This window comes from Thunnus albacares, chromosome 6 (assembly GCF_914725855.1).
Source record: "Thunnus albacares chromosome 6, fThuAlb1.1, whole genome shotgun sequence".
Taxonomy (NCBI): Eukaryota; Metazoa; Chordata; class Actinopteri; order Scombriformes; family Scombridae; genus Thunnus; species Thunnus albacares.
This window is the reverse complement of record NC_058111.1, coordinates 10,936,639-10,961,100: the sequence shown is the minus strand read 5'-3', so window position 1 is coordinate 10,961,100 and position 24,462 is coordinate 10,936,639. Positions and strand designations below refer to the sequence as shown.

Here is a 24,462-nt window from a genome sequence, read left to right as displayed (position 1 = left end):
AGGGTTAAGGTAAGAGGTGCTGAGGGTCAGAGAATGTAAGACCACGTCGTCGCCCAGTGTGCAGAGCGACAGCCAGGAAAGCAGCCGGCTCAGAGGCCACAGAGGTGTAGAGACGGTGGCACAAACCAAAGAAAACACACAAACACATAAATGTAACAAACAGAAATGAAGAGCAAATGAACCACACCAGCTTACAGTAGCTGCTATGGTACATCTTCTTTTTTGGCTTTCTAAAAATCTTTTTTTAAATGCTTAAATAAGTAAATATTTGAGAATGTCTGCTTGTTTAAGGCAAGAACTAATACTAGAATATCATGTTTCACTGACTGCGACGCTAATGTGTCAGTTCATTACCATTTTCTGCTTTCTAATTAAATCTCGTACCCTTGGCAGTGCATATGGACTTGGTGGTTGCTAGTATTGACAAGGGGTCACTCAGTAAGATGTCAGGGTCAGTGTGTGGGAAGAGAGCTGGACGAACTCCAGCTTCAGTGACCAACAGAGAGTCCAGTCTGCCCACTCAGCTCGACCACCCTGGGCTATTAACCAACACCGTGGGTGGATTTGTCAAAAAAACTGTAGCCCTCTGGAAATGATTCACACTGACATCTGTCTCCCTGTTGAGCTTTAACACCATAGCCGTCTCAAGCTCATGGTTAGCAGCTTACGCAATGTTTCATCAAAACTATACTGATTAAGACTGAATGATGATAATGTAGTGTTAAGTTATTCTTGCTTTGTTGAGTAGTTATGGAATTTTCCATTGTTTACTTTGACACTAAGAACAGAATGTCAGTGGTAATTTGCATAGTTGACTATGGGGCTATGATCAGTCTAACCTGCGTAGTTGCTCAGACCCTTTCTCTTCTTTCTCCTCCAGTAGAGCCAGATGCTGAAGCCCATAAGAATGACCCAACAGGCGCCTCCAATACCAGCGATAAAAGCAGGCTGTTTCACCACATCAGTGATCTGTTCTGTGATGCTGTTGTTCCGGTTTCCATGTATAATCACGTCCCGAAATTCCTTACCTGGGGGCACAGGGACAAACAGGCAACAGGTGAAAGTTGAGACATGAAGTTGAGGCTTAAACATGTTCCACTTTTCCATTCTGATGAAATAACACCTATATATACATCAAGATAGGGTTAGGGCTAGATTAGGCTCAAAGAAACTCAGTCTGATGAATTTCGACTGAGATATTGATCAAGGGAGCAGGTCATAGATCTGAAGGATGTGCAGTGAAATATAATGTGCAGACTGAAAAAGACAAAGCCTAAAAGCTTATAACAAACCCCCAGGTGAGCAGGTTGTTTGCTTAGCTCAGCCCTTAATTCACTCCATTGCTGGTAAAACACACTATGTGAAATGAAAGGAGAGGATCCTGGTCTGTATTGATCTTCTATCACAGCTCACCCCAACTAGTCTGCTTGACACTATTTCTAAGAGCATGAAAGACTCAGAGCAAAAAAACAAATGTTCCCACACATTGATAGGTACAAATACATTTACTCATAAAGATAAAAATGCACATATGATCAAAGTGTCACAAATGTTCTTCATCTTTATATTACACACACATACTGTTTAACTAGATAGACACACCCATTCGTACATCCACAGACAAGCAAACCCACAACGTATTATAACTGCAAGCTTGAAGCTCTGCTCTCAGAGATGGATTATGTGAGTGACACTGGGGAAATAAGAACATGCTACAGGCCAAGCCATCAGTTATGGGTCAAATCAGGCACAATCTGCCTCAGCCCCACATAAATCATCTGTGGTCAGGCCACATATAAAAATGGTAGTATTTCAACAATATTATACATTTGGCAATTCCTAGTATTTAAAGAAAATATCCACATGATTTGCTCTTTTGCTGAAATGATTCATTCACTGACATATACTTCTGCTGGATGCTAAAAATCTTACCGATGATAATAGACTGGGGTTCACTCTTGACTCCGACGCCTGCGCTAGTGCTGGCAGCCACTTCCACCCGGTACACCACTCCCACCTGCAGCCCACCCACCACCACTGAGCGTATGGCTGCATCCACTGTCTTATTTACATGGAAACGTGTCTCATTCCCTAGACACCAGATCTAAAGCAGAGAGGAGGAAAAAGAAAAGAGGCAGTTGATTCATTGTGAACCTGAATGAGTTAAATAAGAGTCCATGCTGACTCGCAGTAACCAACCTTGTACTCTTGGATGATGCCGTTCTGGTGATCTGGTGGAGGGGGGTCCCAGGAGATGCTAATGGAAGTGCTGTTCTGGTTTCCCACAGTCAGGACTGTTACCTGCTGAGGAGGGGCACTGGGGGCTGAAAGAGGAGGCAGAAAATAAAGAGGTCAACAATCAAATACACTACCCTGAGGATCAAACAAAGGAGGAAAGTATCTAATTCTTAGTAACAAGAATACTGGGACACTGTGCATCTGAATGTGTGTGTAGAGGAGCTCATTAATATGTACACACAAGTACACATCGCCATGAACAGACATCCACACACACGCACTTTTCCAAGGAATGTTATTCTTCAGGGATGGCAGGTGGCTGAAGGCTGTCAAGATGTCTCATTAGAAGGGGATTTACATGAAGACCAGGGCAGGTCTGACATGGCTACAGCCTATCTTTAACATTTCACTATGATTTAATATCTCATTCTCTGCTCCAGCTTGGTGGATTTGCAGAAAGAATACTGGTATTGATTTGTGGAATGACGACCTGGCACAGTCAGGAAAGTGCTCTCAGTCAAGCTAAGACTCCGGCATTGACCGAGCCAGGGTGGCATGTGGGTCAACAAGCTTATAGGATGAAGCGCAGACGTGGAGGAAATATGAAAAAAAAATACATTTTAGGGGAAGGAAACAAGGTCTCAGTAAACATATTGACTGATTCCATCGATCAGCCAGATGAAACTAAAGCCAGTAGGTAAGGATCAGAGCGAGGCTTCAGAGCGAGGCACATCTAAATGAATCGGCTCTGTCCACAGGCAGACAGAGAGTGGATAGAAACAAGACAAGTCCAAGCTTTCATAAACCTCACTCTGTTGTTATTCTGATGGCAACAATCTTCTGACCCCACAAGGGGTAACACAGGAAAAATAAATAACAGTTGGCCCAACTGGAAATAACGTTTTAAAAATAATGTTTTCTCATTTCCGCAGTGGCTGGCAGGGGAGCAGCACCACAGCAGAATACTGACAGGTCAATTACTCCTGAGCTGCCTCTCCCTCACCTCGCCTCCATCCAAAATGGCACGTGTCACCCTGTAAATCTGTGCTCATCCCTCAGCACGATTGGTCACACTGGCCCCCAGAGAGCCAGAAGGACCTGGCATGATAGAAGATGAATGGGCCCAATGATGAACCCAACACCTTGGCCAGATTAGAAACAATCTACCAAGGGAGCATCTGATCAACCATCATGCTCAGGGCTTTCCAATGCTGCATTACATCCAGGTGACAAAGTGCTGGATTGGTGGGTAGCAGCCATCAGAGACAATGTCGTTCAAAGTTAATGTTATGAATGATTTAGCAGCTTATTATCATGCATATTTGTGCTAAACAATACACATTTTTCATTAGAGGCCTCAGAGGCTGTGCTAATAGAGCCATTAGTGGAGTGATGTATGGCAGGCAGGAATGTGACCTCCTGTCTCTCACGTCTGCGCAGTGCTATGCTGGATAATGAAGAAATACAAACATTTCATACCCATGCAAAAAAGCCAATAGCTAAAGAAAAGCACTGGGTAGGCCTTGTTCTCCACCCCCATCCACATGAATGAAAGTTAGACCACTGCAAATCATCATCTATGTAAATGTTACTGATTTACCTAAATATGCACTATTTTGCATAAAAAATGGGCCTCCATGGTGACATCTTACATTCAGTAGGAATCAGGTGGCAACCATAATTCATTTATCAGCCATGACTTGAATCCCTGTCCAGATGGAGAGTGAGAGAATGTGTGAAAAAGGCGGAGGGAGACTACAAAGATGGACACAGAATTGGAGCGCTGAGCATACTGTAACCCTGCATCCATCTGGACCTGCTCTGGGGATTCTCTAATTGTGTTAGCTAATGGACAACCTAAGTTTTAATCACTCTCTGAACTAGACTTCTCTATCCATCTAGCTGCCCTGCTCAGTAGTCCCAGGGTCTCTGAGGAGCCTCGAGCCGTGTGTTTGACGGTGTATCAGCTATGACCAGGCACAGCAGCGGGGTTGTGACAGAAATAGAAAGTGGTCAAGCTCTCTGAGGGACTGGGATGCAGATAGGGCAGAAGCAGGGACCATTATCAGTATTGGTAATAGCTAGGACATGCAGGTTCTAGAGGCCTTAGGGAGAGGAGGTGTGCTGGCATGTATGTGTTTATTATATGTGTGTGTTTGTGTGAGAGTGTGTGTTTGGGACAGCTGTAATGTGATGGCAGTTCCACTACAGCAGTGCGTACACTGGCTGCCCACAGGAGATATGGTCCCTCTGAGAAAGGGAAAATAAATGGGCCTGTCACCCCGACAGGATGTGAACTGTCTCCTATACATGCATGCCTGAATATGTTGCGGCAAGATGGGCTTTGTCTTCAGTATAAAGAGTCTGTATTTGTCCCTTTGTGCTGCTGTGGCCATGTACTGGGTGTGTTTACTTCAGATCACATCATAATTTAATTATTGTTATTAGACTTGAAGGTTGACAAAAGGCTGTAGCGGTGCTGTTGGATGCATTTCTGTTTGGGCATGGGTTAAAAGAGTAAATTCATCCAAACACAGACCTGTGTGTGTGTCATGTGTACAATATTGTGCCACACTGCTCTGTGGCCTTGTCAGAGCCTGTATGAATCAAGCTTTGGGCGACAGATCCTCTTCGCGGGAGGAAGTGTGTGCTGTGTCCAATCACAGCTCAGGCCTGTGGCTGCTGGGTGATGGATTAGAAGATGGCTGGCACTAACACCACCAATCATAAACAAAAAAAGCACAGCAGGAAGGTCAGACAGACAGGCACAAACTTGCATGCATGTACACAAACATTCACACATATTCCCTCAGTTCTCAGTATCAAAGGGAGGGGTAGTGGTGCCTGTGAAATTATGACAAAAACCAACATGAAAGCAGCCTGCGGGGTCATGTGTCATCCGTCATCCCACATTTGTGTTTGATTCACTATGTTGTATTGCTCCTGACATAATCTATATATACTCTGAAAGTTCTTCTGCTTCATACCTTCCTCAGTAGTCCGTGCTGTCCTGGATTCACTGTCCATGCCTTGAAACTCATTGAAGTAAGGCCGGACCTTGATCTCATACACAATGCCCTTCTTGAGTGCGGCGAGGATGATGCTGCGCTCAGAAGGGACCTTGACATCCTGGGTCTGCCAGTGTCCTGGAGAGGGCAGTCCTGAAGTCTGCCTGTACAGAACTCTGTAACCCTGGATGAACTGGGACTGACGATCCACCTGAGATAATGAACAAAGACAAGATTACTGTTGTATTTCAGTACAAAAGGAGCAGTACAGGGGGAGAATGGTAGATGCTATCTTGGGCCAGCCACTACATAATATAAAAGGAAGGATGTTTTTCTGCAATGTAGTTTTTCCTCACGAGATTGCATTCATGACAGTTTAGAGGCTCACTGAATGGGCCTTTTATCACCAGCTATGACACACTTATCTCAATTAACGCCCTGACATTACCTCACACACCCAGCTCCCAGCCCAAAGTGTTCCCTCATCCATTAAAAAGACTTTTTCGTAATGCCACCTTAAAGGACATATGCATGTCTCTATAAATAAATACTAATTAGTGACACTGAAGTGCAGGTCCTACCACATGTATGATGGGTTGTGAGTAAGAGAATGTCATGCAGCAACAATCATAGACACCCTAGGGACATGGGGAGAATACACAGCAGAGGTGATAACAAGAGATCTGTCCCATAGAAAAGATGAAGAGACTTAAGTGTGATAGCCCCTTGCAACCCACAAAAGACCCCTCCCTTAAAACTTGGGCCTATTAAGCTGGGCAGAAAAAGCTGAATTTATGCAGAGGAGGAGCAGGCGCATAACTCACTGTAATGGCTTGTTAACAGTAGAAGAAGTGAGTGGGGCTTCCAAGTGGGATATTAAGCAGCTGTTTTTCGCCACTGTAGCCTGAGTAAATCAGCAAAATGGATTCCCTGTTTGGTATGTGACTTTTATTAATGGAATGATTTGGGAATATAAAAGCTCTCTGAGAGTGGCCTCTCTGTTTACTGAAAGGGCTCTGATTGATTAGGTAGCCATGTTTTGTGTTGATTGCCCATTGCAATCATAAAGCAATGCTTTAGCATTAAATTAGCCACCAAGTCTTGAGGTGAGACTTATTACAGGGGTCAATAAACATGTCACCAGGAAAACTGCTAATGTGGTTCATTTGAAAATGGAAACAGGCACCCCATGTCACTATATGATAGGTATAAAGTGTAAATACCTGCACCAGAGTGATTTATAGCACCACAATCAAAATAAACCAGCACATATATTGTATAAAGACCTGAGCTTTGAAGAATATACAGAGCCCTTTTGTCATCATTACCATGCAAGTAAATAAAAAAACATTTTAGTCAGTGCTGTAGCTGTTTTTAATAAAACTGTCTGATTTTGTGCTGATTCCACAATATGCGTGTATGTATGGTGGAAGAGCAGGTGAGTTTGTTTGAATGTATGGTGTAAAATAAGATTAATGCATCATCTCATGGAAGTAGGAAAACAGCGTTTAACCACAAACATTAATTTCAATCTAATTTTATCTGTGCAATGTCTTTGTTTTAAGAGGGAAGCAGCTGAAGACATATGGAAGATTGATGAACAACCAGATGTCTCTGACATCTCTTTTGATGTTCACTGTAGTTAAAAGAAACCATTTTCCAGCTATTTGATGTTCAGTTACTTTCAAGTCAGCAATTACAATATTTCAAAGCTGCAGTCTTATGGAACAACCTGACTAAAATTCCCAAACATAAAACAAATGGTAGCCTCGAGGACCAGCTTTTTGCTTTCAAAGAGAGATCTTCTGTTAATATCAACTAGCTTGACTTTATGACTCAATTTTGCAAAATCAAATATTTAAGTGATTGCAGAGAGATAAGAAAACCACATACAAACCAACAGATCTAAAATATATCTTTGTTCTTCAAGTAAAAGGTCTCTGGGCTAACAAATAAAAATGATGTACTTGCTGAAAGTGTAGTGGTAGTTAAATATAGTTGCATATACACACAAAATAACATGCTGCACTTACTGTCCATGTGACCTGGATGGTTGTGGGACTCAGGACAACTGGGTTGTGCAACCGAACTATAACCTCACCAAGCTCCTTTTGTACGTGCCTGTGGTCAACACCCTGAGCTGGAGGACTTATGTCTACAAGAGAGAGAAAGAACAATGAGAAAGACAGACAACAAATGTGTGTGTGTTTCAGAGAGATGGCTAAAGACTCTCTTCTACTTGGTTTTCACAGAGTTTACTCAGTTTCTTATAATAAGTCTTGTTATCACCATCATAAGTGGAATGGTAAAAGATGGGCTGAATAGACCAAGAGGATTTAACAAAGAGACGTACACTTGGTGATCACTACTTCATTTGAAAAGGAGCGACTTCATCTGCATTAAAATGACCTCATTCCATTTTGTGTTAAGGCAGTGGTCTGGTTTGGAGAAAAGAAAGGAGACTTGGGCTGGCAAAGTTCTTCAGATGTGTGACTTGTCTGCACTTACTGGGGCCTGACTGAACAACCACATCAACGAATGAACTCTGAATGCACGACCCCCAGACATATTGGATGGAAGATGAATGGACACTATGACACTATTTTCCAGCTCATTTCCCATTTCCCATTTTGCACATGCATGTGTTTCAAGTTACAAGCAATAAAAAACAGTGTATGAGATACTGAGTGTGGTTGAAGCAACCCACATTTTGAGTTATTTACTGAATGAAAGCAAAAAGCTTGCAGGAAGAAATTATATTTCAAAAAAGCTTTATTCAGACAACCCAACAGAGTCATGAATCACAGGCCACACTAATAGGGCACGACAGACCAAACACAGTTAAAAAGAAGTGGAAAATCAATTCGTCATCAATTCATGCTATTGTCAATAAACATGTCTATATATCATCTCAAGACCTTCACTTCAGCATGAGAGAGATATGCTACAATTTAAATTGCTGCAATGTAAACTATACTTTTTATGAAGAACACACTCTCGGCTTGCATTTGACAGTGCTTGGCCAAAATGTGATGTTTTGTTTTTGTTTTTTTTGCTGGGAACTTATCATATCAATGTAATCTGGAGACTGTGGTCTGTCCAGTGCCATAATCAAATTTTCTTTGGGTTTGGAGGGAGTCATTTTTTCCTGTTATGATCATTAACATAGCAGGGATAGCACTAACTGAGTTAGGCCTTCCAAAAGTAGACATGCTTATTTTACATAATTGCTTAAGTGCAGCCTTAATGAGCTGGGCTGAGATGGAGAATTTGACCTCTGGAAAGTTCTGCAGTATTTCAGTATGGCTATTCACTGTGGATTGCCAAGAGGGGATGATAAGTATCACACTTTGAGGGGGAGTACAGTAACCTTAACCTATAAGGCGCATCAGAAATTATACTCAGCTAAAAAAGAGAACTGCATTCCAATAGTGGCAGTGATTATGACAGGTTTGGAAATTATTATACATATGTTATCCAAGGAAGGTTTGTCGTCCTCAGTTGCCTTAGATTCAACCCTCCTTGGATAACCATGACTTGGATGACTAAGAATCTACACAGACATTACATATGTTCTCAATAGACACTGCTACTACCATGAACATTCCTTTCATATTAATGTTATTTAAAGGTACCTTGTGTTCTGACAGGGTCAGACATGGGACTTGGATCACTCAGGCCCTGGCTGTTGACTGCTCGCACCATGAACAGGTAGATGGTGTTGGGACGGAGACCTTTGACAGTAAACTGGGTGGTTTTCACATGATCTGCTACTGTTTGCCAGCTGTTGCTCACAGACTGACTGTAATGGAAGAGAAGAGGGTTATTTCACATTATTTTCAATGTCTTTTCACAATATATTGCATGTGAAATAAAATATGTTTGTACTTGTGATCCATAGAATAGCTAGGCTACTAACTAACCTACGAGAGTTTGATGTTACTGGTAAAACAAACCTGAATGCTTCAATGACAAATGAGGAGACAGGTGATGCTCCAACCATCCCGGGCTGCCAGGACAAAGACACACTGTTTTTAGTGACATCAGTGACCTGAGGCTTAGATGGTGGGCCTGGAAGTTCATTCTCATCATGGTTCTTCATGACCATCACACCCCCGGCTTCTGAAATAATTGAATGAGACAGAAAAAAGGTAATTTACTCTAACAAAGTGGAACCAACAAGTTGAAAAAAAAAAGTACATAAAATACATGGAATCATTATGCCATGCTGTACCTTTGACTTCCAAGAAAGCACTCCATGATGTTTCACCACTAGAGCTGGTAGCCACACATGTGTAGATCCCAGAGTCTGAAAGCTGGAGCGCAGTAGGAGACACATGCATATATGAATGCAAACAAACACACACTAAAAGCATCAACACTCAGAGCGCAATGACTCCACTAATTATACTTTGTGTGATTTCACACATCCTGAGAGCAGTAGCAAAGACAGAATACATGTGATCTTCCTATCACTGAAATACTGAAAAGAGATGGGGCGACTTCACGAGCTAGCCTTGTGCTGGCCAAATTGTATGTCATTTGTGAGTGCCTCAAAGTGCTGACGCTAATTTCCTAATGAATTCCATTTTCTACTCACCACCCTTCCATCACTTTTCCACTCCCCCTCCTTATTTCCCCACTGTCCTGCCGACCACAACAAAGCCAGGCTAATTAATTTAGGGTGGGCTGCTGGAACCCCCTGGACCGATGACAGCTGGCTTGTCTCTCTATCCCTCTTAGGAACTTTGTTTTTTGTTGGTTTTTGTCCCTCTGCCTTCCTTCCATTTATTAAATAACATGTCAGTGGTCGGCAGCTTTGTCAAGCGTAATAGATATTCCACTGAGGCCTCAGAGTGGGGAAAGGAAGATGTGAGCCTTTTAAATTTAATCTACTCAAAATGTGTATGTGTGTACACGTGTGTGTATATATCTTAAGTGCATACATGTTTCTATCCTACAGCTGGAGTCCCTCCAACCCTGCACAGCTGAGCTGCATTGGAGTTGCCATGCCACTAAGTAATACTATCAAACAATTAAAAAAAAAAAAAAAATCAATGCTGCCTATTCATCTCTTTAAGGCATTATGGTTCCTCTTGCACATCAAAGTTACGCTTGAGCCATGTCTTACTGAATTCTACAAAAGCGTATATCGTGCTGTATTGCAAGAATACAAATGTACATAACTGTGAACACGTCTTAAATTAAGTAACAAGGTAATAGACTGGTGACAAAGACATAAAGCAAAGAATAAAACATAGCGCAACTGATTGATGGGTCTTAACATCATATAAGTGAGATCCTGTACCTTGATGTTTTTGATCTGGAGGCTGCCCAGCTCCTGCAGGGACATGCGAGGATCCTTTCCCAGCAGACTAATCCCATCCTTCAGCCAGCTGATGGAGGGGATAGGGTCTCCTGATGCTTGGCACTTCAACAACGCCACACTGTCCACCCCTAATGTCTGGTTGGATGGGCCTTGGCGAATGATGGGTGGTGGTCTGTCTGTGAGCACTGCAATACAAATACATTATGAACATATTATCATTTACAAGATACATTCAACAACAGTTTGAATTTTAGATGGATGAAGATGTACATATAAGGCGTCTGACTATGACAGCACTGATCATAAAATATGCTGGTGGTGGATGTGGGCATATATCATAAAATAACCTATTTTCTCTGTAGGTCTTGTAATTGCACCACAGAACAATGACTATATCCTGTATTTCCAGGAAGCAGGGCAAAAACAGCTGAGTAGTGTTTTCTAGTTTCATTGATGTGGCAGAGGGATGCTAAGCAGTTTCCAGTTATTGCCTGGGTAGCCTTATTTTTATACACTACTCGAGACTCTGTGGTACAGTTTGGCAGGAGGCTCTTGCCTTTTGACTCAGTGTGGTTCAGATAAATACTTCATTATGTGCAGTGAGGAGCACAATGAAAGGTAAATTTCAAATACAAAATGTTGACACTGAGACCACCTCATGATACACATGAGGCTAAGAGTGAAGAATCAAACTCTTAACAGAAAATACTCAGGGAAAACAACCATTTTACATATTAGTCAAGTTTCACTTTAGATTAATACTAAAGCCATGATGAATTCAATTTACATGAGAAAATTCATTTTTATAACGTGCCAAAAAAGCCAGTGGGTTCCTTCTATGAAATAGTGGGTATGTCAGAGGTGATCTCAGAGAGAGTTAGCACTCTACCACACAGGCAGTTTATATATTTAGAGTTGAATAATGTGGAGTCCCCCTGGCATCACAGAACCCACATTAATTAGAAGGTATGGATTAATGATGTCAGACCTGCAGGGGCTAATTACCAAGTCTACCTCAGTAACCTTTCAACACATTATCACACCCTCGTTTCCACCCCTTTTCTCTGTAGCAGCTACATCTGACAAAAAGAAGCGATTCCAAGTAATATGCGTTTGCTGCATTATGGTCACCCTTGGCTTTGGGTCCCCTGAGAGAGACAGAGAAAAACTGTGCAGTAACCTCTCTATATTATCTAACACAAGCCAAATGTAGTACATCAATTGCAATGATAATAGTTCACTTATTATTTTAGTCCACTGGATTGTTTATTTTAGGGAGAATGTGATCATATGAATCACCAAGTAATGATGTAAATCATAAACTAAGCCAAGAGTGGATTCAAAGCATCCACTTCTAGCCAAGGGCTCACTGTGCTGTAGTTTATCTTATCTCATAAAAGTACACAAGGAAGTTCTCTGTCTGCCTTAGCTTTCACGTCAAGATTTACACTGCCATTACAATCTAGGATAAAGCCTTTTGTTCACAACTAAATACCCTGCATTATGATGTGCATCCATTTTTGTTTTGTTCCTTTTTAACAGAAGACAGTAAGCTTTGACTAGTTTTGACAGAAGCAAGTACGCAAGCAGAAGGCATTGCTTGGTCTAGGGGCTTGATGAGTCTGATGTATGTGTTGATGGCATGTAGGAGTGACGGAGGGAGGAGGCGAGGCTCGACTGAGGCCTTGGGTTTCTGGATCAGGAATTTCTCATTACAGATCTCCTTGAACTCCACAGACTGTTGTCGGCGCTTGGTGCAGTAAATCACAAGAAGACTGCAGCAGGTGTGGCCATGACCTCACCCTGGCCCTCCTGTACTCTTTCCTCCTCTCCCTCCCTTTCTTTTAGACCTGCCTCACACTCGTCTTGCTCACATGCCTCATCTAACACATTCCAGCAGAAACAAAATTGTCATATCCGAAATGGAAAACATACAGTAAATACTTATGAGAACCAAAAAAAGGCTGCCAATGTATTTGGGTATAAAATGTGAAGTTATTCCAATCAACTGAAGGACATACCAAGTTGTATGTGTAATGGAACCATTCCTGTTTCAAACAAAATGCTGAAAAAAAGTGTTCCTGTGATGCTTTTAATCTTTCTCCTAGCAGGTACTTTAGCAGACATATGGACGGCCGTCTATCTTGCCATCACAACTGCTGAGCAGATTAGATGCTCCCACACCTCGCAGGACCACATAATTCATTCCACAGAACCATTGTCACTCACTCACTCAATCATGCCCCTCCGCCCCCCATCCGTTCTTTCTCCCTGTCTCCTTCTCTTGCTACCTCCCTCACAAACATACTTGCACCTCACCCACTCACCCAAATGCTGATCATTAAACTTGAAGGAACTCAAGGGCAATGCTTTATTTCCTTTCCAAATGAAAAAGCAGAACATTTTAATTAAATTGTGTCTGAAACAAAGAGGGTACTAGAAAAACACAGTGACTGAAGGTGTTCTATGCACATGCTGGCATTTGTCAAACCAAAGCTGGATTTATTCCTGCACATGGAATAAAAACATTTTGTTTGTGCCTGTGTATTTATACTTTCAAAAGTTCAAAAGGCCAAATTCCACAATAAACTCAACAAGACAGGAAAGATGTTCCAGTTAACCATGACAAACTAAAATCAAGCGCATGTAGGGGGTTGATCAAACATGATTAAAACATATTGAGTATACATCTGTGTTTATATGCACATATGCACCAGTTTCACTACATTTGCAGTGGTGCTAAAGTGTGTGCTGTAGTGTGCTGGCATGGAAGAAGTTACGCGCCAGTTTTCCCTCACCATCTGTGACCTCCAGTTGAGCCTTGGCGAGAATACTGCCTGCAACGGTCAGGGCCTGGCAGATATAGTAACCAGCATCTGCCCGCTGCACAGATGAGATGGTGAGGTCTCCGCTGGGCGACACTGAGAAGCGACTGTTGGGCTGCTGGGGTTGGTTGGGAAACAGCAAATTCTGCAGGAAAGGGAACAAACAGCCAATTAGTGAGAACATGGAGCCAGTACAACCTGGAAGTATTACAAAACACTCACAAACAGTCCACCACTAAACACAAACGTACGTATATACTGCACACAAACACACACAAATACACACAGGTCACACAATTACAACTACAGTATGAACAATTTCATCTATCACTTGGTTAACCAACTGCACAGCATGTATACAGTTTGATGATTTGGTTTCATACTTATTCTTGGGCCAAGCCAGAGGCTCCACTGGGTTAGGAAGGCTACTTTTGCTCTTGTTGGCTTCATGACTACTTTCCTCTCTGCTTCAATTCCACAGTGGTTTTGGTTTGCTTTTTTTACCCCCCGGGGACCACCCCATACAAATGGAGCTTATACTGAATATAATACAAATTATCTTTAGGATATTATCAATCCAGTGCATGTCAGAGTAAATACACAGCTCAGCTCTTTCTTTTTTTGTATTCCCTTTTTTCTCATATGGTCCCCAAAGGTAACCAGCAAATACATTAGCTGGATTTAATTACACCTAATCACTTAAATGCAACAAATTATGTTGTTTTTTCAAATTAGGCTCTACACATCTCCCACACATGAGAGATGTCCACTCCATTATCCTCAAGTGTGAGAAAAAAAGGCCTTTCTGTCATTTAATTACCGCACTTGATTAGCTTTAATTTTTTCTCCCAACAAATACCTTCATACCCTTTATAAGTCAATGTAGGTGAGGTCGAAAAACCATCAATACACACGAGGACCGAACTGAGTGCCAAGAAGGCAAGGACATGCAACCACTTGTACAAAGATGTTTGTAGAGCATTTGTTTCCAAAGCCTCATCTTTAATGACAATGTGAGACACACGCCGGATATAAATCTTCTCTATCTGAGCAAGCTCACAACATTATACAGTAATACTGAGTCATACGCTGTAGGTCACACACTGGTAAGAGGTAAACTGGGTGAGTGTTTGTGTGAACATGTAAGCATGTATCTCACTTCTGTTCACTCTTTTAAGAGAACTATGCTGTAATTGTTGCCCTGCAGGCTGTGTGTGTGTGTGTGTGTGTGTGTGTGTGCGTGTGTGTTTTGAACCTTAGCCAGAGCTGAATCATATCTCTGGCTCATCTACAAGCCCCAACAGGCTCCTAATTGGCACTGTTGTTGAGCGTTGTGAGGACACCCAGGTATTTGAATGGGTTATCTACTTGAGTGAGGGATAGGATCGTTCTTATCAGTGCAGGGTCATGGGAAACCGATTAGCACTTTGCCAGGCACACTGTCGTTTGGCAGCTCCTGAGAACAAAGGTGTATCTGTGGGGTCTGTAGTAAAGATACTGATGACAGATAGTGTAGTTTCAAGTACTGTACGTGTGTGTACGTGTGTGTGTGTGTGTGCGCGCAGGGCAAGAGAATCATGAGTACTCAGTGATTCTCCATACAGCCAAGGGAGTCCAAACAAAGTGCTGAGTGTTGATAAGACTAGACGTACAGTAAAGCTGCCTACTGTATTTTAACATGTGAATAATGCAAAATAAGTGATAAAAAGAAAGATAAAACTGTTTTCTATCCATGGGGTTGTGTAATATTTTCCACTCTTACCTGACTTCCCTCTTTCTGCCAGAAGACAGCAGGCTGAGGGTTTCCTTTGGTTTCACATGGGAAAGTGGCAGTGCGGCCTTGAGCCACAATTTGGTCCCTTGGACGGATGACAAACTGGGGGGCGGCTGGAGTCAAAGGGTAAAAACAGCAGTGTTAGTAGACAAGTGGAACATAGTGAGGCTAAACATCAGGGCTGGAGATTATCAGGGCTTGGGGATTTCAAGCAAAAACAAGCAATATACTACATGATCAAATTAAAATGAGAGTGCCGTACAGAGCTTCCATGCAGCGTAATATCTGTCTTTCTCTCTCTAATGGCTCTTAACACCAATGACTATCATGACTATCATTGCCATGGTAACCAGGTTGGCCATTCATCCAGGTGAGGCTGGAACTGAATGAATGACAGTCACATCGGCATTCACACAGGGAAGCGCCTTGGTCACAATGGCATTTAGATCTGAGACAACACATAGGCACACCCATGCCCTGGAAACATCCAAGATTATGAACAGGTAAAGACATACAGGGTTAAACATGTCTGACTTTCCATATGTAAGATTTAGTCTGTATCAGAATGAATCTCATATAAAAGTTCAGATCTTTGGGGCACAGTACTTCTGATCAAAGTTGTATAAAAGGGGAGAGAGAGATAGGCTATTTCTGTGTTTATCACGCTTCAAGCTAACACCTCTCTATGAAAGACAGAAGAGGCTTGAAAGGCTATCAAACTTTGAGATCCTAGTGTGAAGCTTTCTCAGTAAATATTCACGGCTCCATCAGAAGCTAGACCAGTTGTCACACATCCGCAGCCGAGAGACATTTCTGACTGACGACTTGACAGATGCAGTTCAATAACAAAGAGAGAGAGGTTTAGAGATGAGATACAAGTTCTTTTGGTGTGCTGTATCGCCTCTCCTCACTTTCTGACCATTCTCTGAGAGCAGGTTAGGGAGGCATGATTTCACACCACATTTTCTTCACACCAAATGTTTCTACTTGTTCAAGCACCATTCATGATGATTTTTCACAGGAAAAGTAACAAGCAGAGGCTGATGAATCAGGGTGCATAGCTGGGATAATAATCAAATACAGAGTGTTTCCTTTCCCACAGTGAGCTCTATTACTTAACACCAACAGAGGTTGGCAAATCAATTTCAAATTTTCCTTTTTCATCCCAAATAAATAAAGGACTATAGTGTCTTTCATATAGATGACATAGCATCAAGCACAACAGCAAAGAAGAACTTACCACCCTTCATATTTTATCTTTATGAACTACCAGTAACCTGCAATCACAGTTACCATAAGCTAATCGTAAGTGTATCTGTAGAACATCAGCACAATTATCTCAGCTGCGAAACCTGATCTCTGCAAATGTCTGAACTTTGACTTGAGGAGATATACTACATGACCTCTCCTTGTTTATTCTATGACTGTCACTGGTGTCTTGGTCCTGAGTTGACAAGTGCCATGTTTGCCAAGATTGGACATTGCTTCCCTCACAGGAGGAAAATGGCTCCTGCAAAGATAATCAATGTCAGCAAACTGCACAGTCCTAGCCGTAACCTCAAATAGGAGCAGACAATGAGTGGTAAAAATCATTTCTTTAAACAAACAAAATGCAAACCGCAGACATTTGTATAGATTGCTGTAAAATTCTATAACAAAAAAATTAATTGTTGCAATGCAACATTTTGCCCCCTTTCTGTTTCTTTTGATTTCTTTGTAAGTCCTTTCACCGACAAGCCAGCTGGTTCCAGTAAGGCCAAACTCTTCCCATTTGGCTGGTTTCTACATGTAATCCCTTTTTGGGGGGTGTGTATTTGTCAAAGATACACACAGTTGGGAATGGTACAGATGGCTACAGATTTACAGCCTTCCCGTTTGGCCTTCTGCAGCTCGGATATCTTGTGGCTCTCAAAATGCCGGGCCTGATACAGAGCTCCTAAATCACGCTCTGGCAAGGACTCAGTTCCCTCCCTTCTCTTCCTCTGCTCTGTTGCATCCCACACACTGTATTATTAACCACTAACCAAAAATACGGTTTAACACCTTACAGACTGGTCCTTATCACTGCACTGCCGGCCTTGTCCATTCTCACACTCTCTTCATCAATGTTTTCTTCTTTGGCTTTCTCAGAGGCTCTTGTGGTATATAAACTCAGTTTTATTGATAGTCAAGAGTTTACCCAACTCATCTCTGTATTTATCATAGCAAGTACTGTCAAACAGAATTAAGTTATGTGAGTGTTTTTGAGAATTACAATTGTTTTTTTTCTTATATGGATGATTGTTTGCAGCTGGATGTCAAAAGATTAAGTGTTGTTCAGCTAGATTTAACCAGACTTTAATGAAATTAAGAAATCTATTTGTGAATCATTGTTGCTGTAACCAACAACTTGGCATTAGTGGTGGCTTTTGGTAACAGTAAAGAAGTCCTCTATTGTGTTTTGCTGTTTAACCCACTATAGAAAGGTCAAAACATCAGCTGTAATATCTATGAGTTGACTGTAATATGAGTGCTCTGTAAGATAACCCCACTCTTTAACAAAACCAAAACTGTAGTTTCTGTTTGCTTAGCTTTTCCTGTTGGCCTGAGTTAAATATTGGGCTTATTCTATACCTGCAGTACTACTTTCAATCTCACTTTTTATCTTTTAAATTACATTTGATAATGAATAAAATATTTAAGGGAAATGCAAGGGGAGTGGACATAAAAAGGACAAGGAGGCCCACAGAGAAGCATAGATCAAAAACTTACACAGCATGGCTCAGGGATAACTTATACTGTTTTGATTCAGAGACCCTTAGTGACATGTGAGAGGCTCCTTCCTGTCCCCTCCCAAGGAAACACATGGTCAGGCACCCATATTTAATTCATGACAAGTCACAAGTTTAGAGAGGGTCACTGGTTTGGAGAGGGCTCAGCATAAAACAGCAGTCAGGGCGAAAATAACAAATGGACAGAGAGACTGACATCCATTCAGTACACCCAGGCACACAAACTCAGAAGCATTTCTTTTAAATCCCACGTTCAATCATATTTTATTCAGAAGTTGACGGCAATTACTGTCTCTTCCCACAGGCAGAGCGAATGTGTAATTTCCTCCACCTTCTTGGATGCTGACAGTTTAACAATCGTAGAGCAGCCACTGCTGTTTTGGCAACCAAAGTCCTGCCACTGAGACAGTGTCTGGGTTTTTCTGCCAGTCAAGTCTGTCTTGACACACACTTCTGCCATTCTGTTCCTCTCCCTTCTTTGTCCTACCGCATGTTTCTTGTTCCTGCATTCCTCCTGTTTCTGCCCTCAAAAAATAGACCTTTCTCTTCAGATGCCCTTTTTCACTCACTCCCAGAAACAATTTAACATCTTAAGTGTATCAATTTTGGTTCTGCCTTGACCTTTTCACAATCTGCAGGGAAATAAAAAGAGATTCCCAGTTCCATGTTGGGGCTCAGAAGGAAAGAAGCATGTCCAAAACAAACAGATCTCAGCTTTGTGTTCCAAAAATCCACAGATGGCCTCGAGACTTGCAAGTTAAACACGTCCGGGACCATATGAGATGACAATGTCTGAGACTATCAGACTGCCAGGGTCTAGAGTCTAAAAAGCCTTCAGTTTGACTGGTGATGGAAACTTTGAGCAACTATACATGATAAATCTGAGCTGTAGCATATGTCGAAAACTACCAGTTCCATCAACTGACAGTTATTGGCAAAGACAACTATTTGGTATATTTTGTGGCTCTTGTTTACACTGTTAAATTTACAGATTGATTACTTTCACATGAATAATGATGTAGTTTGTTGACATACTGTACATTTGAAATACGTTCTAAGTATTTAATTGATTAAATTCAGAAGAAATATGGATACTCAGCAAATGTAGAAGCCATATGAAATTAAAATGTTCCCTTGAAGCTTTGTCTTTGAGTTCTGCAAGTTGCTGCAAACAAAGTAAGTGCAGCTGGCTACATTTATCAGACTGGGTATGCATCATATTCAATCAACAGGCAGACCTGGTGTAATAGGCCATTAGTGTTTTCTTATGTTAGTAATCCAGGTAGAACTGTGACAAGAATACACAACTGTTTGTAAAGAATAATTCTGAGGGTACACAATGTGATGTAACACTTGTGTTAGTCAAATACAGTAATGTTAAAGCAATGGTAACTGATTGTCAAGCAGTCAGATGCAGTAGGGTGTATGGAGGGGGCATGCAGGATGGAATCAAATCAGAAGGATGGTACTTACCGACATTGCGATCTGGAGACACAACAATGGAGGAGTGGATACACAAAAGAAACAAATTAAGACACAGACACACAAACATATAAAACAACAGAGGGGGAACAGAACAAACACAATAAAATAAGACAAAAAAAGAAATAAAAGTCAGAATGAATGGCATGTTGTGTTGGGGCCAACACATTTCTGGCACAGGGTAAGCATGACAGAGACGATTCAATAGCTTTTGTCCACTGGACAGTTTTATTGATGAAATCAATGTCTCTGATTCTGAGACCCCTGATAAAGGAAGTCTGGTATGAGCGCCCCCTGGTGGCCAAAAGTCTTCAATTGCATTCAAATTTCTGTGGAGGCAGCTCTTCAGGGACAAATAGACCACTGGACCTCCTCTGTCTGCATTAATGAAATCGACAATTCTACGGGTGGTGTATGTTTGTAATAGCATGAAGAAGGTGTGTTTGTCACTGGTGCTGATGGATAGAGCAGAAAAAGGAGAGCAAGAGGAAGAGAGAGAGCAAAAAAAGATTTCAAAGACTAAGTAAAGGCAGTACATGTGTTACATCCAGAGAGTGCATCTTCTGAAACCCCACACTCTATGCAGAAGAGATGGTTCAGGTAGTGGTTCTCCAGTGTCTCCTCTGTGTTACTGTATGTGTCTTCAACATCAAGTAAAACACTAAGATGCTACTCTCACAAACCCTGCTTCCAAAAAGACCTTGTTTTACCTCGTGCTGGCCCCCTGCGTCACTTTAAAGGGCTCCACAGAGACCTTAAACACTTGGGTTTAATGGGAAGAAGAGTGGTGAAAATAGGGAGAATTATGGTTAGAATGTTTTTATTAACCTTGCAAACCCCAGGTGTGGGACTGGCGGTGTGCACCAGTAATCTGTGAAATGGCTTTGCTGACTGGGCGGTTACAGCATGGAGGGTAGCATGGCTAGCAGACCACCGCGACGGGGGGAGGGTGGCAGAGTGTGTCGACGCTGCACTTGGAAATGTAAATAATAGTAAACAGATTCATGGACTGTCTACATCTCTCTTGGCTGTGGGAGTCAGCATTCTGGATTTCCATTTGTGTAAAAGGGACCCTGTGGAGTAAACTGCCAATCTAAACCTCATATGTGGCCTCAGTGGTCCATGCCTTCTCTATGTGTTCTTATGTGCTAACTAATGTGAAAAAATAACAAAGAACAAAAGTGTTTTGTACCTCTGACTGTGAGAGTGGCAGAGGCCTCCAGCTTGCCCACACGGTTTTCTGCCACACAGGTGAATGTGCCCTCGTCGTTAATGGAAGCCTTCTTCACTCTCAGCACGTAGTCGTCCTTGTCATACTTGATCTCATACCTGTCGGCAAAGATATAACATCATGAAATTCAAGTTGCCTGTTCAGCATTAAATACAAATACTATAAATTCAGATAAAACCCTGTGACAAGTTACAAATGCTTCAGTATTTCACCCATGCCTGTTGAGCTGTCTAGCAGTAGCCATGAAGTGTATTTTCTCTTGGAGAGATACACCGTACCGTTCTTTCTGACAAATGGAGATTGCAAGGGGGAGGATCAATTATTCAACAATGACACACAGTACACAGAGAGGTGCGCCTTCAGTTGGAACCCTCGAAAGTTGTTCAATGCTCATTAAATGTTTATCTGTGTTTTTAACCACATCCAGAGCTAAGTGTGTGTGTGTGTGCGTTAGAACACCTGTTCTAGTGTATGAACGTACAGGTGCAATGCTTCAACATGGAACAAGTTATTGTGAGGGATTTTAACTAACTGAATCCACATAGCAACTATGCTAAAGCAAGTAGTCTCTACTTCCAGATCCTCTGCAGTAATCAAGAGTTTGTGTTTATGTGTTTGCAAATGTTCATATGTGTGCCTAGACCTGTATGAATTATGACAGTTATGACAGTTGATGGGGATGATGCTGGTCTGGTTTGTTATTCCAGTCTGTAATTTAGAGGGGTTTCTGTCCTGGCAGTGCATGAGTAACATGCACTGTAGTGGTAGGGGTGGTGGGGCTATGTGATGGAGGTCTGTCAGCCTGACAACCGTCTGCTGTCCACAGTCTGTCACTCACAAACACTGAGAACAGAGTTGAGATGAACAGATAGAGAACAACTCTATTAGAGCTTGATTCCATGTTTGCCCCTTTAAAAACCACTGTGTATACATAATGTAATCAAATATTTGAAATGACTAGTTTGTAGAGAAATGTGAAAATCCAGGTGAAATTCACTGAAGTCGATGTGTTGCTTTCAGCCTTTCAATTTATGCATTGCAGTCTGCCACTGCGCCCTTTTTATGCAACCACTCGGAGTCCCTAAAGTAAAAAAATTCAGACGCACATAAAGGCTTAAAAGAAGGCCTGACATTGTTTTATCTTTTTTTATTGTAGCTTATACCTCTGTGCCATAAAACTCCGAACTTGCCATCTAACAACTATTAAAAATACATAAAAGAACTGTGCACGGCGACGTCTTCCCAACAAAGAGCTAACTCTTCAGAGATCAAAAGTGCAGTCACAGAGTTGTTTCTGAATAAACTTTGCTTGCTGTGTTCACTGTAATGAAGAAATCTGCCACCCAGTGCAACAGTATGACTCTTTTATGTGTTTGTAATAGGTTTTGGATGACAATAGAGGTCTATGGCACAGAGGAGTAAGCTATTATATTCATTTTTGGTTTTGTTCTCTTCAGTTCTCAATAACACAAAAAGGTTAACTGTTTACCGTGGATAATTCATCGGACAATTAGATATAACAACAAAATATGGTTTATAGCAATACTTTCTAAGTGACTTTAAGGTAACAGTATGCTATGGTCAATTTATCTCGGAATGGGAAAGACCCCTACTCCACCATCAGGTACCGATGACTGCTTGCCACTGGCAGCTGGAAAACTAATCTGTCCTGTCTATCCATGTCTTATTTTTTTCGCCTGCTGTTATGACATTTCCTGAGCAAGCATTCAAAGGCAGCTTTATTGAAGCACATTCCTCAACTCTGACTGCCAGTTCCACCTTTCCACACAGGTACTTAAGGAGCCATAATGATTATTTGACTGAGTCATGACTGAATGCTTTGTTCTAGAGAGAGGGGATGTACAGTTCAGGTAATGGTGGGGGACATGAAGAAAGCATTTATTGTTGAAACCGAGTGAGTGGCATCCACGAGAATGAGACAGCACCTTATGGAACAAGCCCGCTGTCAGATGAGAAACAAACAAGCTAACAGAAAGAACATCATCCAACAACCTGCCATCCATTTAGGATGGGTAGCATAAAATGAACTTCTGACTTATAAGAGGAGATGGAGATAAAGATAAGAGTGACAGGGACAAGTCAGGGCTTAGTTAGTCAGTCAGGGCTTTGTTCCCAGTATTCTCAACCTACCCTAACCAACTCTGTGTCAACAAAGAGGGAAGCCAATGTTTCACTTAAGACATTGATTGCTAAAACCCTATTTTTGCAACATGTTTTGGCTTATTCAAGCTCCAATCTAGTTGTAGTGGTAAAAAAATATGCATGCAATCCAGTGTTATTTTCCTTCCAGTCTCATGAGTCAAAAGTCATGTTTTTAATGAGATACAAAAGCAGCACATAGATGATCTTTAGCAAGCTTTTCATTAAAATATTGTAAAAACATGCCTACAGCCATGCTAGCAGCTCTGTGAGGCTTATTAGTTTTTCAAATATTTAGTCATAAAGTACTGGACAAATTGAATTTTTTGACCTGATGATGGTGCTAAATTAATCAAAAAGTCAATAGAATTCATTCTTTGGGCATCATTAATGTTCTCTAACAATTTGCATGGCAATCCAACAAATAGTTGTAGAGATATTTCCATTTGGACCAAAGTGTTAGACTGACTGAACGACCAACAGAGTGACATTGCCATCCATAGAGCCATGACACTAGCACAGCTAAAACAGATGCTGGAGAATGAGGTTACAGAGCTATTGGGTTAAAATTTCCTCCAAGGACGTAGAACAAATCAAGATATTATTAACCAGCTAGGTGCCAAAGCTAGCTATCAGCAAACATACCTAAAAGTTAATAGCTGAAGTGATAACTAGATAATAATTACATTTATGTTAAGTACAGGCATCAGGGATACAAATATTGTCATCACATATTGTCATCACTCATAGAAAGCCAAACTGTTCAACTGCACATACAGGTTCCCACAGCCTGACATCTGCATGACCGGGCCCTTGTAGTGTGGAGAACCCACATATGCACATACTGGACAACATGCTTATTGTTCTTGGTCCCGTCTCCATCAATATCTCAAAACAGAACCTCAGGCTGGTCCAGGACTTATTAAAGGGAAACATGAGCCCAATCAATCTGTAATCAACTTCCTATATGGAATCAGCCTAGATGACAAGATGAGTGGAAATGCTCAGGGATAAGAGGTAGTTGTGGCCACACACACATACAAGTACACACAGCAAGGAAACAGTAGCTCTTTATTGAAACTGGATTGGGGTAGAGCTCTGTTCTCTATTAGGAGAGGAATGTAATTGCACATGTAGAAGGGCTGTGAAGAGGATGGGAGAGCCAAGTTCACCCTGCTGGACTCTCCCTTCCTTTCAACCCCCCCCCCCCCCTCCAAAAGAAGTACACTGTACACACACGCTCACACACAGAACAAAGTATACAATCATCCAACACATATCCACACATGTGCAGAGTCATTCACTCTGCAGGGAGATGAGGAGTGATGGGAATGTAAGCAAATGCCAAGACAAAGCAGCATTTTTCTGGGTTGTCAACCTGATGTGTTTGTTGCACGGAGAAGGCTGTGCAGAGATGAAAACTTTATTGGACACACTTTAAAGGAATTATATCTAAAAAAAAAAAAAAAATCCTCTAGATCATCGTAGAGGATTTGCCTTTAAACTGTCTGTCAGGAACACACTCACCCGTGTTCCACCTTCAGATTTGTGCCAATTCACTCACATTAAGAGAATCTTATCTCTCTCTTGTGTGGACGACTGAATGTGCTTGTATACAGTTCTCCACAAAATGACTCAACCTGA

At 41.6% G+C, this 24,462-nt stretch overlaps 1 protein-coding gene across 11 annotated transcripts in view; it reads right to left on the bottom strand.

Moving 5' to 3' along the window:
- The window catches only part of robo2 (roundabout, axon guidance receptor, homolog 2 (Drosophila)), a 343,248-nt gene that overhangs the window by 30,808 nt on the left and 287,978 nt on the right, over positions 1-24,462 (bottom strand). For 8 of the 11 annotated variants that reach the window (XM_044355122.1, XM_044355121.1, XM_044355131.1 and 5 more), the window contains 13 exons: positions 20,620-20,756; positions 19,419-19,430; positions 15,163-15,287; positions 13,374-13,545; positions 10,555-10,760; positions 9,481-9,562; positions 9,203-9,368; positions 8,882-9,048; positions 7,280-7,401; positions 5,226-5,457; positions 2,200-2,324; positions 1,933-2,104; positions 840-1,028 (listed from right to left, as the gene is read on the bottom strand). In XM_044355122.1, the coding sequence (XP_044211057.1) occupies positions 840-1,028; positions 1,933-2,104; positions 2,200-2,324; positions 5,226-5,457; positions 7,280-7,401; positions 8,882-9,048; positions 9,203-9,368; positions 9,481-9,562; positions 10,555-10,760; positions 13,374-13,545; positions 15,163-15,287; positions 19,419-19,430; positions 20,620-20,756 (1,907 nt within the window). The remainder of the gene's footprint in view (positions 1-839; positions 1,029-1,932; positions 2,105-2,199; positions 2,325-5,225; positions 5,458-7,279; positions 7,402-8,881; positions 9,049-9,202; positions 9,369-9,480; positions 9,563-10,554; positions 10,761-13,373; positions 13,546-15,162; positions 15,288-19,418; positions 19,431-20,619; positions 20,757-24,462) is intronic. The other 3 variants (XM_044355124.1, XM_044355132.1, XM_044355133.1) reach the window with 1 other exon arrangement.